The sequence below is a fragment of the Orycteropus afer genome, unplaced genomic scaffold, assembly GCF_000298275.1.
Source record: "Orycteropus afer afer isolate SDZICR_OR568_19922 unplaced genomic scaffold, OryAfe1.0 scaffold00044, whole genome shotgun sequence".
Classification (NCBI taxonomy): domain Eukaryota; kingdom Metazoa; phylum Chordata; class Mammalia; order Tubulidentata; family Orycteropodidae; genus Orycteropus; species Orycteropus afer.
The window spans coordinates 9,259,628-9,274,627 of record NW_006921631.1 but is presented as its reverse complement, the minus strand read 5'-3'; the positions used below and the strand labels follow the sequence as shown (position 1 = coordinate 9,274,627).

Here is a 15,000-nt window from a genome sequence, read left to right as displayed (position 1 = left end):
TTATCTTTTTTATTATTATTCCCTCCCAGATTCTAGTTTTCAGCTATTTCTCACTTCCCTATTCCTGGTTCCCATTTTTTTCTTTCTCGTGGTTAACCCCATTCATTGTTTTCCTTTTTGCATTTCTCCATTTTTCTTCTTCATTATTTTCCTACACTACCTCTTTTCTATTACTGACCCTTCCCCAGATATTGTGGGGTTTTCTTTTTCTTTTGTTTTGGTGATTGTTCCTGTGTATCTATGCAGTGTATTTTTTGTTCACTTGCTTTTACTTTATTTTTGTCTGCTTGCTTTTACTTTTTTAATAGTTTTTTGATTGTTGTTTCTGTCCAAGTGGGAGACAGCAACTGTGCCCATACGATACAACCACACCCACACCTCCTGCAGCTCTACTTACTGAGAGCCACCACTTCCTTCTCTACCAACTGGCCAACGATAAAAGACTATCAAGAAGAGCCTGACTCACCTTGACTTCTCCTCAAAAACAGTTAACAAAAATTGAAATACAACAACCTCACAATGTCTTAGAGCCAACAGACCATCACAGCCCACACAAAGAAGCAAGATAAAGCAGTAGAAACAAGAGAACAGGATACAAAACCAGAATACATCCCTGAGGAAGCAACAGCATTGGAACTCCCTAATAAGGAATTGAAAAGAATTATACATAGATATCTTGAAAGGATTGAGAGACAGATGAAGGAAAACACTGACAAAATTAGGGAAAACACAGATGAAATCCTAGAACAATTTTGGAAGAAAATACAAGAACAAAATGACAAAATAAATGAAACAGTAGAAACAATACAAATACTACAAATAGAAACCCAGAAGAGTAAAACGAAATTTTTAGAAATACGTAACAAATTGAACAGGCAAAGAAGCAGAACTGAATCAATGGAAGACAGAATTAATGAGACTGAAGACAAATACCTGAATACTTCTTTGGAAAGGGATCAATCAGAAAAAAAGATCCAAACAAAATGAAGAAAGCCCAACGTTCATGTGGAATACCATCAAAAGGAATAACCTATATGTAACTGGAATTCCAGAACAGGAAGAGAAAAAGAAAACCACTGAGAAAACTGTTGAAGATTTGTTGGAAGAGAACTTAACTGATACGATGAAAGAAGAGAATATATCCATTCAGGAAATCCAACAAATTCCAAACAGGATAGACCCCAAAAGAAAATCATCAATACATATCATCATCAAATTCACCAAAATCAAAGAGAAAGAAAGAATCTTGAAAGCAAGGCAGGAAAAACAAAAGTTATTTACAAAGGACAACCAGTAAGAACAAGCAAGCTCTGATTTCTCAACAGAAATCATACAAGCAAGAAGGCAATGGGATAGTATATATAAAACCCTGAAAGAGAAAAATTTCCAACTAAGAATTATATACCCAGAAAAACTGTTCCTCAAAGATGATGGTGCAACTAGGAGATTTCCAGATAAACAGAAATTAAAGGAATTTGTTAAAACCAGACCAACCTTACAAGAGACACTAAAGGGAGTCCTTTGAACAGAGAACCAATAATAGCAAACAACAATCTACCATTAATATACAAGATGACATAACCCAGAAACCAACATAGCTATGGAAATATCCAAAGCGAAATAAGCTTACAAGATTATAAACAGGGAACCAGAGACATTAATTGGCAAGTGAAGATAACTACAAACCAAAAAGAGGGAAAAAATAGTGTAGTTATAGAACTTCTAAATGGTGAGTGTGGTGATTAACTTTGTGTGTCAACTTGGCTGGGCCTGGTTGAGTGTCTGGGCAGCTGAATGGAGTAATTCCTCATGGTGAGACTGGCATTCAACTCCATAGTGCAATCTACTGGAGCAGCTGGGTAGGTGCTTTGGGTATGTGGTCTGCTTCCCACATATAAGAAACAGCTTTGGGAATGGTCCTTACCTATGGCATACTTGAACCCTGCTATGTAGCTGTGTCCTTGTTCAGCGCCTGCCATGCTCTGCGACCTTGGACTTTCAGTGGACTTGAACCAATGGCCTGCCATGTGGTTTGGCAACACTGGGACTGTGCCAATTTATTTGTCAACCTTAGGCTTGTTGGCCTCAGCAGCCAGAAGCTGAGTGAAGAGATGCCTCTACCTTCAGTGGGCCAGGAGCAAGAGGCAGAGCTTAAGCCCAAGGTTGAGGGGCTTTCACCCAGCCCCTAGAGCCTAGCACTTTGAACTCAGACACAACGCCTCCAAACTGTAAGAGAATAAACTCCTGTTTGTTCAAGCCACCCCATTTGTGGTATATTCTTGTCAGAGCAGTGCTAGGTAACCAGACAGTGAGGAAATGAAGAGAGTTGCAAGGTAGAAGGGACTGCTGTAAATTCAGGGAGAAAATTATAAATCACAGGGTAATCTCAAAGAAAAATGATAAACCTTCACATCACAAAAAAGAGGACAAGCATAAATATTCAGCAAATACTAAAACCATAGCAACAAAGGAAATGAGAACACAATTCATTAACATAATGAGCTCAGCACAGAAAATTATATGGAACAAAGAAACCAGGAACACCATGAAAAAACACATAACAAAATGAGAGCAATAAATTCTTACTTCTTGATAATTACACTGAATGTTAATGGATTAAATGCACCACTCAAGAGATGGACAGCTACAGAATGGATAAGAAAACATAACCCATCAATATGCTGTCTACAAGAGACACAACTTAGAGACAAAGACAAAAAAAGACTAAAAATCAAAGGTTGGAAAAAGATATATCAAGCAAATGGCAACCGTAAAAGAGCAGGAGTGGCAATATTAATTTCTGATCAAATTGACTTTAAGACAAAAACCACCATACAAGACAAGGAAGAACATTATATAATGATTAAAGGATCAATTGAACATGAAAATATAACTATAATAAATATCTATAGACTCAATGAAAGAGCCCCAAAATAAATAAATCAGACTTTAAAGGAGTTGAAAAGGCAAATAGATGGCTCCACACTCATAGTGGGAGACTTTAATACACCACTTTCAATGAAAGATAGAATAACTCGAAGGAAACTCAACAAAGATGAAGAAGAGCTAAACAATACAATCCACCAACTTGACCTCAGAGACATCTACAGAGTACTTCACCCAACAATAGCACAATATACATTCGTTTCCAGTGCACATGGAACATTCTCCATGATAGACCATAAGTTAGGCCATAAAGAAAGCCTTAATAAATTTAAAAACATTGAAATACCGCAAAGCATCTTCTCAGATCACAATTCTATCATATTAGAAATCAACACCAGGAAGATCAATGGAAAAAGAGCATTTAATAGTATTGTTGGAGATACTGATTTAAAGTGTTGATTTTGGTTCTTTGTTCTTTTTTGATGTGTGCATTTATTGCTGTAAATTGGCAATAAGGCAAGAAAGGAAAATCAAAGGCATCCAAATTGGTATAGAAGAAGTAAATTAATACCATTCACAATAGCTACCAAAATATAAAATACTTGGAAATAAATCTTACCAGGGACACAAAAGATCTGTACAAAGGAAACTACAAAACACTACTTCAAAAAACTGTAAGAGATTTACATAAATGGAAGAACATACCATGCTCATGGATAGGAAGATTGAACATTGTGAAAATGTCAATACTACTAAATGCAATGTATACATTCAATGCAATCCTAAATCAGATCCCATCAATATTCTTTAGGGATGTGTTTCAAGATCTATTCTGAAGTACAATGTTGTCAGTGATAGGATAATATCCATATGCCTACAAGGAAGACCAGTTAATACTACTATTATTCAAATTTATGCACCAACCACCTAAGCCAAAGACTAGAAAATTGAAGATTTTTACCAACTTATGCAGTCTGAAATTGACCATGCAATCAATATGTGCTGATTATCACTGGTTATTGGAATACAAAAGTTGGAAACAAAGAAGAATCAACAGTAGTTGGAAAATATGGCCTTGGTGATAGAATAACACTGAAAACTGCGTGACAGAATTTTTTAAGACCAACGACTTACTCATTACAAATATCTTTTTTCAACAACACAAACAGCAGCTATACACGTGGACTTCACCAGATGGAGTACACAGGAATCAGACTGACTATATCTGTGGCAAGCAGATCTAGATGTTATTATCCTAAAAGAACTATCAAATTTGTCCTGGAGGAAGTGCAGCCAGAATGCTTCTTGGAAGCGAGAATAACCAGACTTTTGTCTCACCTACTTTGGTCATGTTCTCAGAAGGGACCATTCCCTGGAGAAGGGTATCATGCTCAGTAAGGTGGAGAGTCAATGAAAAAGGGGAAGATCTTCAACAAGATGGATTGACACAGTGGCTGCAATGATGGGCTCAGGTATAGCAAGGACATGGGACTGGCATGGGACTGGGAAGTATTTCATTCTGCTATGAGTTGGAGACAACTTGACAGCACCTAACAACAATAACAGTAAAATATACTTTATTAGGATCCCATATCAAAAAAGTTACAAATTTTCTTTGATAGAAAGGCTGAGAGGAACAAACAAGGAAATCTTGGGAGGAAAAGGGAAAGAGAAGGGGATAAGCAGAGATAAGAGAAGGGCAGAGCAGAGATTGAGGGGCAGAGGGAGGGAGACTGAGCGACATGAGGGAGGAGATTGAGAAAGAGGTGGGCGGATTAAGTGATAAGGCAGGGGAGACTGAGGGGTTGAGAGCGGGTGAGTCTCAGCAACAGGGGACCCCAAAACCTCAGAATCCTGGCTCCCCACATCCCTCCTGTGTCTTACCAAATCATCAATTATAAATTACTGCGAACCTGTAAGTAAGCAAAGGAAATTTTTTGCTAAACAGATAAAACAAATAGATACGACACACTGGCTTATTTCTCAGCGATTTGGTCTAAAGTTTAAGTACCATTCTAAGTGTTTTACGAATATTATCTCATTTAATCCTATACCAACCCAAAAAGGTAATGATTATTATCTCCTGTTTAGATAAAAGTAATTCCCAGAGGCACCCATGTAGAAAGTGATGGTTCCAGGTTAAACATGTCTTAATTCCAAACTCTGTGCCTTTTACCACTAGTCTCTGCTTTTCTGCTTCCTTGCCTCCTGGTCACAGAAGGCTAAGCAAAGTCTTACCAGCCATGGATCCAGCCAAGCCTGCGTAATACTCCAGGCACTGCCACGAAGTATCAATGTCCAACCGGGCCTCAAAGATGGACTTGCCATTGTTGATGGTCTCCATAGTGGCAATTTCATCCGTCCGTTCCTTTGAATAAAATAGAAGAAAGATTACATTTAAGACATATCACCATACACTTCCACGAATTCAATACCCAAACAGAATACACTACCCAAATCTTAAAGAGAAACAATGGGCACATTAAATGAAAATAAAATGAGTAACAATATTATATTTGGAAGAGATATAAAAGCTTATTTGTAAACAGCAACCCTGTGCTCCCTCTTAATTAACTGACACAGACTCAAGATCAAAACCTCATTTCAAGGTCAGTTATAAAGTAATGAGAAAGGAATATTATGTGCATATAAATACATATGTGTGTGTATGTATGTGTATGTGCGCATATGTTTGTATGTATACAATAAGAGAGAATAGTCCTTAGGGAAGTTATACAAAATATCCTCATACACCAACACACAATAGGCATTTAAAAGACTACATGTATTTAATCACTTTAATTCACCCAAAGAAATGTAGCATGTTAAAACTATAGGATAATTCTTTTCTAATACTCACCGCACATCAATACTCTTTTCAAATACCATTTCCAGTTCTGACCTCCACAACTTACTAAGGATAAAGAGACCCTAGAAATGTTGCATCTAGGGATGACCTTAATGGTTTGGGAAAGAAAATCAAAGAAAACCTAAATAATGCCTTTCTTTGGCCTAAAGAAGATAAGAACAAGTGACTATAAGAAACAGACAACTGCTATTACGCATCCCACCGAAAATAAACAATAGAGTGAATATCTGAACACACATAAATCAAGCAGCTACCAAGAAGAAACATTCCCAATTAAAACTAAAAAGCAGTAAGGCTGACCAGAAACAAAAAAACAAAATGTCAACAGAAATTAACACAAGTATAAACCTCAGAGAAGATGCAAGTAGGAATATGAAACTCAATATGGAATGCAGGGAAGAACAGTCTGATAGTGAGATTTAGACTCATTCTATTTCTATAAAGACCAGAGGTATAACGTGCTTTGATTCATTCATTATACATGCATTACCAAGAAAGAGTGACAAGGAATCTCCCTGCCTTTACAGAGCTTACTTCTCAAAGTAGAAAGTAGTAAATTCTAAGTAAACACTGCAATTACTTAGTAGACACATTACTGCAGGAAGGATAATTTGTTTATATTAAAATATGGTATAAATTAAATTCTCTTTTAAAACAGTAATTGATATTATCTTTCCCTGATACTAAACTCACCAAAACAACCTTACCACAATTACTTTGTTTCCCAGTTACATGGTACTGGCAAGAGACTACCTAAGAGGGAAATAAACATCAATACCTGAAACAGATATAAACTATACCCATTATTGAATTAGTTACGTATGATTAATATGAGAGTTTTTCAAAACTAAGCCATGGTTGGCTTAGTTCAACTTTTGTTTCTAGAATGCAAGAGGGGAAGGGGAACTAAGTATTGGATCACTAATAAGCATGAATAAACTGCTGAATTTCAAATACAGTAAGAAATACTAAACTGGAGATAGTGAAATGCTGTTCTGCTTCCATTTGACTAACACAGTGAACAAACAAGAAGTGACCAGTGGCTGTTGCTACTGATCCCTGCAATAGAAAGCTTTCTTATGAGGATTTTTTTTTTTTTCTTTTTAAAAATAATGAATAGGCAAGTAGTTTGGGAGAGTGTTTCAAAATTAATAGCTCTCAAATGGAAAGTGAATTTGCTCTGTAAACTTTCACCCAAATCACAATTTAAAAAAAAAAAGAAATAGTTGGATAGAAATATTTAAATCTTATTAATAAAAATACTGCCTAGAAAGAAGCAGAGAGAGAAAGCTTGTACTCATTGTCACTGTGTTTTGAAGTATCTAGAGATGCTCATTTACTCTGCAGAAATCCGCATGGCTAATACCTGTGAGGAGCTCTGGTAGCTTAGTGGCTAAGGCACTTTACTGCTAACCAGAAGGCTGGCGGTTCAAACCCACCAGCCATGCCTCGGAAGGAAGATGGGGCAATCTACTTCTGTAGCGATACTGCCTCGGAAACCCAAGGAGGGGTCGCTATGAGTCGGGTCTGACAGCACATAACAACAACAACAATACCTGTGTGTAAATTACCATGGGCAGGGCCCCTCAGCTACTGGCAGCTAGGTAAATGTGAGAATATGTCTTCTGATTGCAAATCAGAAACTGTAAAGGAAAACCAATTCTCTACTGGAAATACGTCTATTTTAAGAAAAATGAAACTTACGCAATGAGAGTTTTGATTACTCTGGATGCCACAAATATTTATATATCTGTATCCCAGAATATAAGACAAGGGCTGCCCCTGTTTTAGCCTAGACTAAGAGAAGTTTGAACAGCTACATTACAGGGTGGTATAATGCAATGTTTACCACTGTGTGGTCCGCCAGCAGCAGTATCAGCATCAATTCTTATCGGGAAAATTCCCAGACTCCATTTTAACCTATTAAATCAGAAACTCTAGGGATGGAAACTATTAATCTGTGTTTTAAAAAGTCTTCCAGATAATACTGATGCATTCTAAAGTATGAGAACTATGTAATATATTGACTGTAAGTGAAAATATTTTTAGCTCCATAAAATAAAACTTTATAGTTTTTTATTCAGATTAAAAAAATAAACAGATGTCAGAAAAAATTCTTTTTTGAATTTACTGGGATGTTTTTTGTGAGAGTTTTCCTATCTTATTCTGTCATTTTCTACCCTCACCACAAGGTTATTTACACAAACTCAGTATGAGCTCTTTTGATGTACCACAGAGAGAGCATAAAAAATGCCTGTGGCAAATACTGCTGAAGAGTCCAAGTGGATCCCTACTAATTGTTAATACTGCTTTATGAAAAACAGGATTCCTTTATCTTCCGAAAGTAAGGAGGGCAGGAGGATAAGGGGAAAACAATATTAACTTTTCTGTTCCCTGCTATTTCAAGAACCACCACAAGATAAAATGTACAATATACTGCTAAATGTATTTCTTTGTATATACCCCAGTTTCTCTTCTACACGACCATGGTTCTCAACTTGACCCCAACAGGTCTCTGGTGGGATGAAAGTAAGAAGCAAAGAGCAGGTCCCTTGCCTCCTTGACTTCAAACCCCTCAGCAGGTCCCCATGTCTAGCTTTTATAAGATAATTATATGAGCAAATACATACTCATTAAAATCCTGACAAGCCCTAAGCCCCCTGCAAGTTTCAAGAATCAGAGATGATCTAAGATACAACTACTAGACTCTACCTGCATGAAGAAAAAGAGAATGAAGGAAATCAAAGGCTCAAACAAGAAACTAATCCACAGAATAAAAACCCACACCAACCTCAACCTTTTCTCACCTGAGACCAGAAAAACTAGCTACTGTCCAGCTACCATTACTGACAGTTCTAACCAGGGACAAAATAGAAGGTCTCAAATATAATAGGGGGAAAATACAGAACAAAATTTAAATTTTGAAAAAAAGGCCAGATTTACTAGACCAATAGAGACTAGAGGAATCCCCAAGACTGTTGCCCTAAGATACCCTTTGAACTTGGAACTGAAGCTATATCTAGAAGTCACCTTCAGTCAAATAATAGATTGGTATATAAAAATACAGTATCACCCATGCGTAGTGTGCTCCCTTAAACAATGAACTGTATGAGACCAAATAGTCAACATTTACCTGAAAGCAAAGGTGAGAAACAAGGAGAGGAAGGGAAGCTAGATCAATGGAAACTGAACAAACAGAATGGAAATAATGAGAATGCTGACACATATTGTGAATATTGTAACCTACGACACAGAACAATCTGTATAAAAATTGTTAAATGAGAACCTAATCTGCTGTGTAAACATTCACCTAAAACACAATAAAATACTATTTTTTAAAAAAAGTAAAAAAGTCACAGACTTTGATGTCAATAGACTAGCTTTTAGATGTATACATTATATACTCCTAGACCAGAAATTTGTTGTAAGAAGGGACCATTCCCTGGAGAAGGATGTCATGCTTGGTAGGGTGGAGGGTCGATGAAAGAGGGGGAGGCCTTCAAGGAGATGGATTGGTACGGTGGCTGCGATGATGGGCTCAAGTATAGCAGGGATTGTGGGGCTGGCGCGGGATCGGGCAGTGTTTCGTTCTGCTGTGCATGGGGTCGCTATGAGTCGGAAACGACTCGACGGCACTTAACAATAACAACAACAGAAGACCAGAAATTCAGCCTTTCCATATTAAGACATCTTGGATAGAGTGGGAGAAAAATGTGGAACAAAACTCAAAATAATTTAAAAAAAAAAAAGACCAGGCTTACTGGTCTGACAGAGCTCAGAGGAATCCCTGAGACTATGGTGCTTAGTCATCCACCAAGGCTGAAACTGAACTCACTCCTGGTACTCAACTTTCAGCCAAACAACAGACATACCTGCATACCTGTGAGTTGAACAGTAACACCAGGGAGATTCACACTCCTTAGAACAATCAACCATAAGATCAAAAGAGTAGAATCTGCCCAGGAATAAATCTCAGAAGGCAGGAATGGATAGGAAAGAAGAACAAAGGGAAATGGCAACCACAGGGAGGAAGTGGGAAGAGTGCTGTTACACTGGGGACATTGCAAATAATGTCACAGAACAAAATATGTATGAACTGTTGAATGGAAAACCAATTTGCTCTGTAAACTTTCACCCAAATCACAATAAAAAGCTCAGAGGGGAAAAAAATCAATCTTTCTAAATTTGTTTTCTCATTTCTAAATTAGGCAAAACATTTCAAGATGTTTTTGACAATTAACTAATACTGTATACAAAAAACTACCTTGTATGTCACAGAACTGTTTTTAAAAGTAACTCATTTTTACTCAATTCCTAACTGAACAAAGCCTCACATCTGCTTATAAGCAATACACAAGTTGTTTCACCTTTAATAACTTCCACTACCAATTCTAGTATCCTCCATGCTGGTCTTCCAACTACCCCCTGTAGAGTGTGCCACACATTTTCCTTATATCTGACTCATATTCCCCTTCTCCTTCTGAAGGGGAAAGTGACAACTGGGAGGAGAATACAGCAAAAAACTGTTTTACAGGAAGTAATGCTAAAATTTCAACAAAGGTGAAAGATTTCTGAGTTATAGTCCAATATCAAACTTACCATGAATGAGACTTCAAAAAGGAAAGACAGAAGACCCTACACTCAAGGAAATTAAGGGAAAGAAAGCAATAAGCAATAATTACTGTCCATTAAATGCTTCAGATATAATAAGCCCAAGGTGCAAAAGAAACAAAGGAATAGTATAAGCCTAGGAAGGTGAAGGAAAGCCTTATAGGCATAATGAAGCTGGAAAAGCCCTCAGAGGGGCTGTCTTAGTAATCAAGTGCTGCTGTAACAGAGATACCACAAGTGGATAGCATTAACAAACAGAAACTTATTCTCCCACAGTTTAGGAGGCTAGAAGGTCACATTCAGGGTGCTGGCTCAAGGAGAAGGCTTTCTCTGTCACCTCTGGGAGAAGTTCCTTACCTCTTTTCACCATCTGTGGGCCCAGCGTTCCTTGGAGATCTCCATGTGTCTTAGCATTAATCTTCCCCTGGTCTAGGAAGGACTCCAGGTCTAAAGAACGTGGTCCACTCTTGGCTCTTCTCTCCTGGTGGCTGTCAGATCCCTTCTCTCTGCTACCTTCGTTCTCTTCTATCTCTTGTAAAATAAAAGGTATGCCTCAAGCAAGGGTGTGACCTGAATAAACTTGTGGTGACTTGCCATAGGGTGGGACTTGAATCACCTGTCTGGCCTTCTTGTAAGGCTATGACACAAGATACAACCTACTCTAATCTTGCCTCATTAACACATGTTGTTGCTGTTACATGCTATCAAGGTGGCTCCCACCCATAGTGACCCTATGTATGACAGAACAAACACTGCCTGGTCCTGCTCCAGTCTCACAATCCTTGCTATATCTGAGCCAATCGTTGCAGCCACTGTGTCAATCCATCTCCTTCAGAGACTTCCCCTTTTTCACTGACCCTCCACTTTGTTGTTGTTGTTATATGCCGTCGAGTAGGCCCCGACTCATAGCAACCCCTCCTTGGGTTTCCGAGACAGTATCACTACGGAAGTAGGATTGCCCAACCTTCCTTCCGAGGAGTGGCTGGTGGGTTTGAACCGCCAGCCTTCTGGTTAGCGGTCAAGTGCCTTAGGCACTATGCTACCAGAGCTCCCACTTTACCAAGCATGATATCCTTCTCCAGGGAATGGTCCCTTCTGACAAAAAGACCAAGTAGGTGAGACAAAGTCTGGCCATTCTCCCTTCCAAGAAGCATTCTGGCTGCATTTCTTCCAGGACAGATTGGTTAGTTCTTCTGGAAGTCCATGCATGGCACTTTCAGTATTCTTTGCCAACACCACAACTCAAAAGCATCAACTCTTCTTCAGTCTTCTTTATTCATTGTTCAGCTTTTCAAGCATGGGAGGCAACTGAAAATACCATGGCTCAGGTTAGGTGCACATTAATCTTCATAGAGACACCTTTGCTTTTCAGTAGTTTAAAAAAGTCTTTTGCAGTAGATTTGACCAGTACAGTAAATTATCTGATTTCTTGACTGCTGCTTCCATGGGTGGTGTTGTGGACCCAAGTAATGTGAAATCTTTGACAACTTCAATCTTTTCTCCATTTATCGTGATGCTGCTTATTGGTCCAGTTGAGAGACTTTATGTTTTATGTTGAGGTGTAATCTATATTGAAGGCTGTAGTCTTTAACCTTCATCAGGAAATGCTCCAAGTCATCTTCACTTTCAACATGCAAGACTGTGTCATCTACAAATTGCAGGTTGTTAATGATTCAATCCCCAATCCTGATGTTGAATTCTTCTTCATGCAGTCCAGCTTCCCTGATTATTTGCTCAGCATACAGATTGAGTAACTATGGTAAAAGGATACAACCTTGGAACACCCCCTTCCTCATTTTAAAAGATGCAATATGCCCTTGTTTTGTTTAAATGAGAACTTCCTAGTCTATGTACATGTTACTCATGAGCACAACTCAGTGTTCTGGAATTCTCATTCTTCCTCAACATTATCCGTAATTTGTTATCATCTACACAGTTGAATGCTTTTGCATAGTCAATTAAACACAGGTAAAGAGTTCTGGTAAGATGGTGAAATAGGCAGAAAGACTGCACAGACCCTCTTCAACAAAGAAAAGAGGAACCAATTAACACAGATACAGAAGATAATCCTGGACACCTGAGCCTTGAAGGGAAGGCTATAGAGGTGGACTAAAATCCAACAAGCACAAAAATTTGCATGAAAACACCAAAAAGGAGACATATGGAGCTGCAGTCTGGCAGCAATCCTGATGGCACAGAGAATTTGGATATTGCCAAGTGGTAGTAGGACCTAAGAATTAACCTAAAAATCAGCCCTGCTAGCCAGGGACTGCACGGAGAACTGCTCTGGTGGCTGGGGAATAAAAGGGGAAGCAGCAGAGAGGAAGACGAACTGACCGGTGGATTTTTACCTGTCCAGAGAGCGCAGCCATTTTGAATGTTTACAAGAGGTTTGACCATTTTGGATATTTAGAGGGACAGTGTTCTCCCAGATTCCAGGGACTTAAGAACATGATCCACCTGTCGGGAACCACAAGGGTATTATAGATGTGGACAACTGGAAAGATGTAATATTCCCCTTGTTACTCTTATATGCCACACCCACTTAGTGAAGGGAGGTGTGGCCATCCCAGACTTCCACCCATCTTCTGGGCTTGAAGGAACTCCATCCCAGTCTGTGTGCTCAGATGGAGCCTGGGTGCCCTGCCTTGCCCCAATTTTTTTCTTCTTTTTTCTGTTTTTTGTTTGTTTTTGTCTGTTTTAAAACTACTATTATTATTAGTTTTGTCCTTTTTACTATTATCCCTTTTTCTTCCCATCCCAGGTTCTAGTTTTCAGCTTTTTTTCTTTTAAGTATTCCTGGTTGCAATTTTACTTTTCTTTCTCATGGATAACCTGGTTCCTTGTTTTTCTTTTTGCATTTTTCCCATTTTTTTCATCATTATTCTCCTTCTCTACCTTTTTTCCCTTATTGCCCTCTCCCCAGATATTGCATTTTTGGTGTCCCCCCCCTTTTTTCTTTTTTGGTTACTGTTCCTGTGTGATTACACCGTGTGTGTTTTGTGCATTTGCTTTTACTTTTTGGTGGTAATTCAATTGTTATTTTTGTCTAAATGAGTGAAAGACAGCAACAGTTCCCATACGACACAACTACACCCACACTTCCTGCAGCTTCACTTACTGAATAAGAGCTACAGCTTCCTTCTCCACCAACAGCACAATGATAAACAACAACCAAGAAGAGGCTGATTCAGCCTGGGCTCCTCTTCACAAACAGTTAACAGAGATCTAAATACAACACTGCCACAATGTCTCACAGACAACAGACCATCACAGTCTACACAAAGGAGCAAGATATAGCAGTAGAAAAAAGGGAGCAGGTTACAGACGCAGAACATATCCCTGAGGAAGCAGCAGCATTGGAACTCTCTGATAAGGAGTTCAAAAGAATTATATTTAGGTATCTACGAAGGACTGAGAGACATACCAAGGAAAACACAGACAAAACCCTAGAAGAATTCTGGAAGAAAATACAAGAACAAAATGACAGAATAAATGAAAAATTCGAAATTACACTAAATCTACAGATAGAAATCCAGAAGATTAATACTAAATTGTCAGAAATAGATAACACATTGAAAGGGCAAAGGAGTAGAATTGATGCAATGGAAGACAGAATTAATGAGATTGAAGACAAATACCTGAATACTTCTTTGGAAAGAGATCAATCAGAAAGAAAGATCAAAACAAAATGAAGAAAGCCTAAGGTTCATGTGGGATACCATCAAAAAGAATAACCTACACGTCATTGGAATTCCAGAACAGAAAGAGAAAAATAAAACCACTGAGAAAACTGTCCAAGATTTCTTGGAAGAGAACTTCCCTGATATGATGAAAGATGAGAATATATCCATTCAGGAAGTCCAACAAACACCAAACAAGACAGACCCCAAAAGAAAACAACCAAGACATATCATCATCAAATTCATCGAAACCAAAGACAAAGAAAGAATCCTGAAAGCAGCATAAGAAAAACAAAAAGTTACTTACAAAGGACAACCAGTCAGAATAACCTCTGATATCTCAGCAGAAACTGTGTAAGAAGGCAATGGGATGGTATATATAAAATCCTGAAAGAGAAAACTTTTCAACCAAGAATTATATACCTGGCAAAACTATCCCTCAAATATGATGGTGAAATTAGGAGATTTCCAAATAAGCAGAAACTAAGGGAATTTGTTAAAACCAGACCAACCTTACAAGATACTAAAGGGAGTCCTTTGAATAGAGAACCTAAAATAGCAAACAACAACCAACCATTAATACACAAGATGACATAACCCAGATATCTCAGCTATGGACATATCCAAAGTAAAAAAAGCATAGAAGATTCTAAACAGGGAACCAGAGACAACAATTGGCAAATTAGGACAACTACAAACCAAAAAGAGGGAAAATACTGTATAGTTACAGAACTTTTAAATGGTGAGGAAGTCAGGAGAGTTGCAAGATAGAATGGACTGTTCCAAACTTGAAGAGAAAATTATAAATTACAGGGTAACCTCAAAGAAAAATGATAAACCTTCACATCACAATAAAAAAGAGGACAAGCACAAATATTCAGAAACTAGTAAAACAACAGCAACAAAGGAAATGATAACAGGATTCATAAACATAATGAGCTCAGCACAGAA

General features: G+C 38.1%; 1 protein-coding gene across 1 annotated transcript in view; it reads right to left on the bottom strand.

The window, feature by feature from the left end:
• ALDH9A1 (aldehyde dehydrogenase 9 family member A1) overlaps window positions 1-15,000 on the bottom strand; it is a 91,460-nt gene that overhangs the window by 39,925 nt on the left and 36,535 nt on the right. The window contains exon 3 of the mRNA XM_007937794.2: window positions 5,125-5,254. Within this exon, the coding sequence (XP_007935985.1) occupies window positions 5,125-5,254 (130 nt within the window). The remainder of the gene's footprint in view (window positions 1-5,124; window positions 5,255-15,000) is intronic.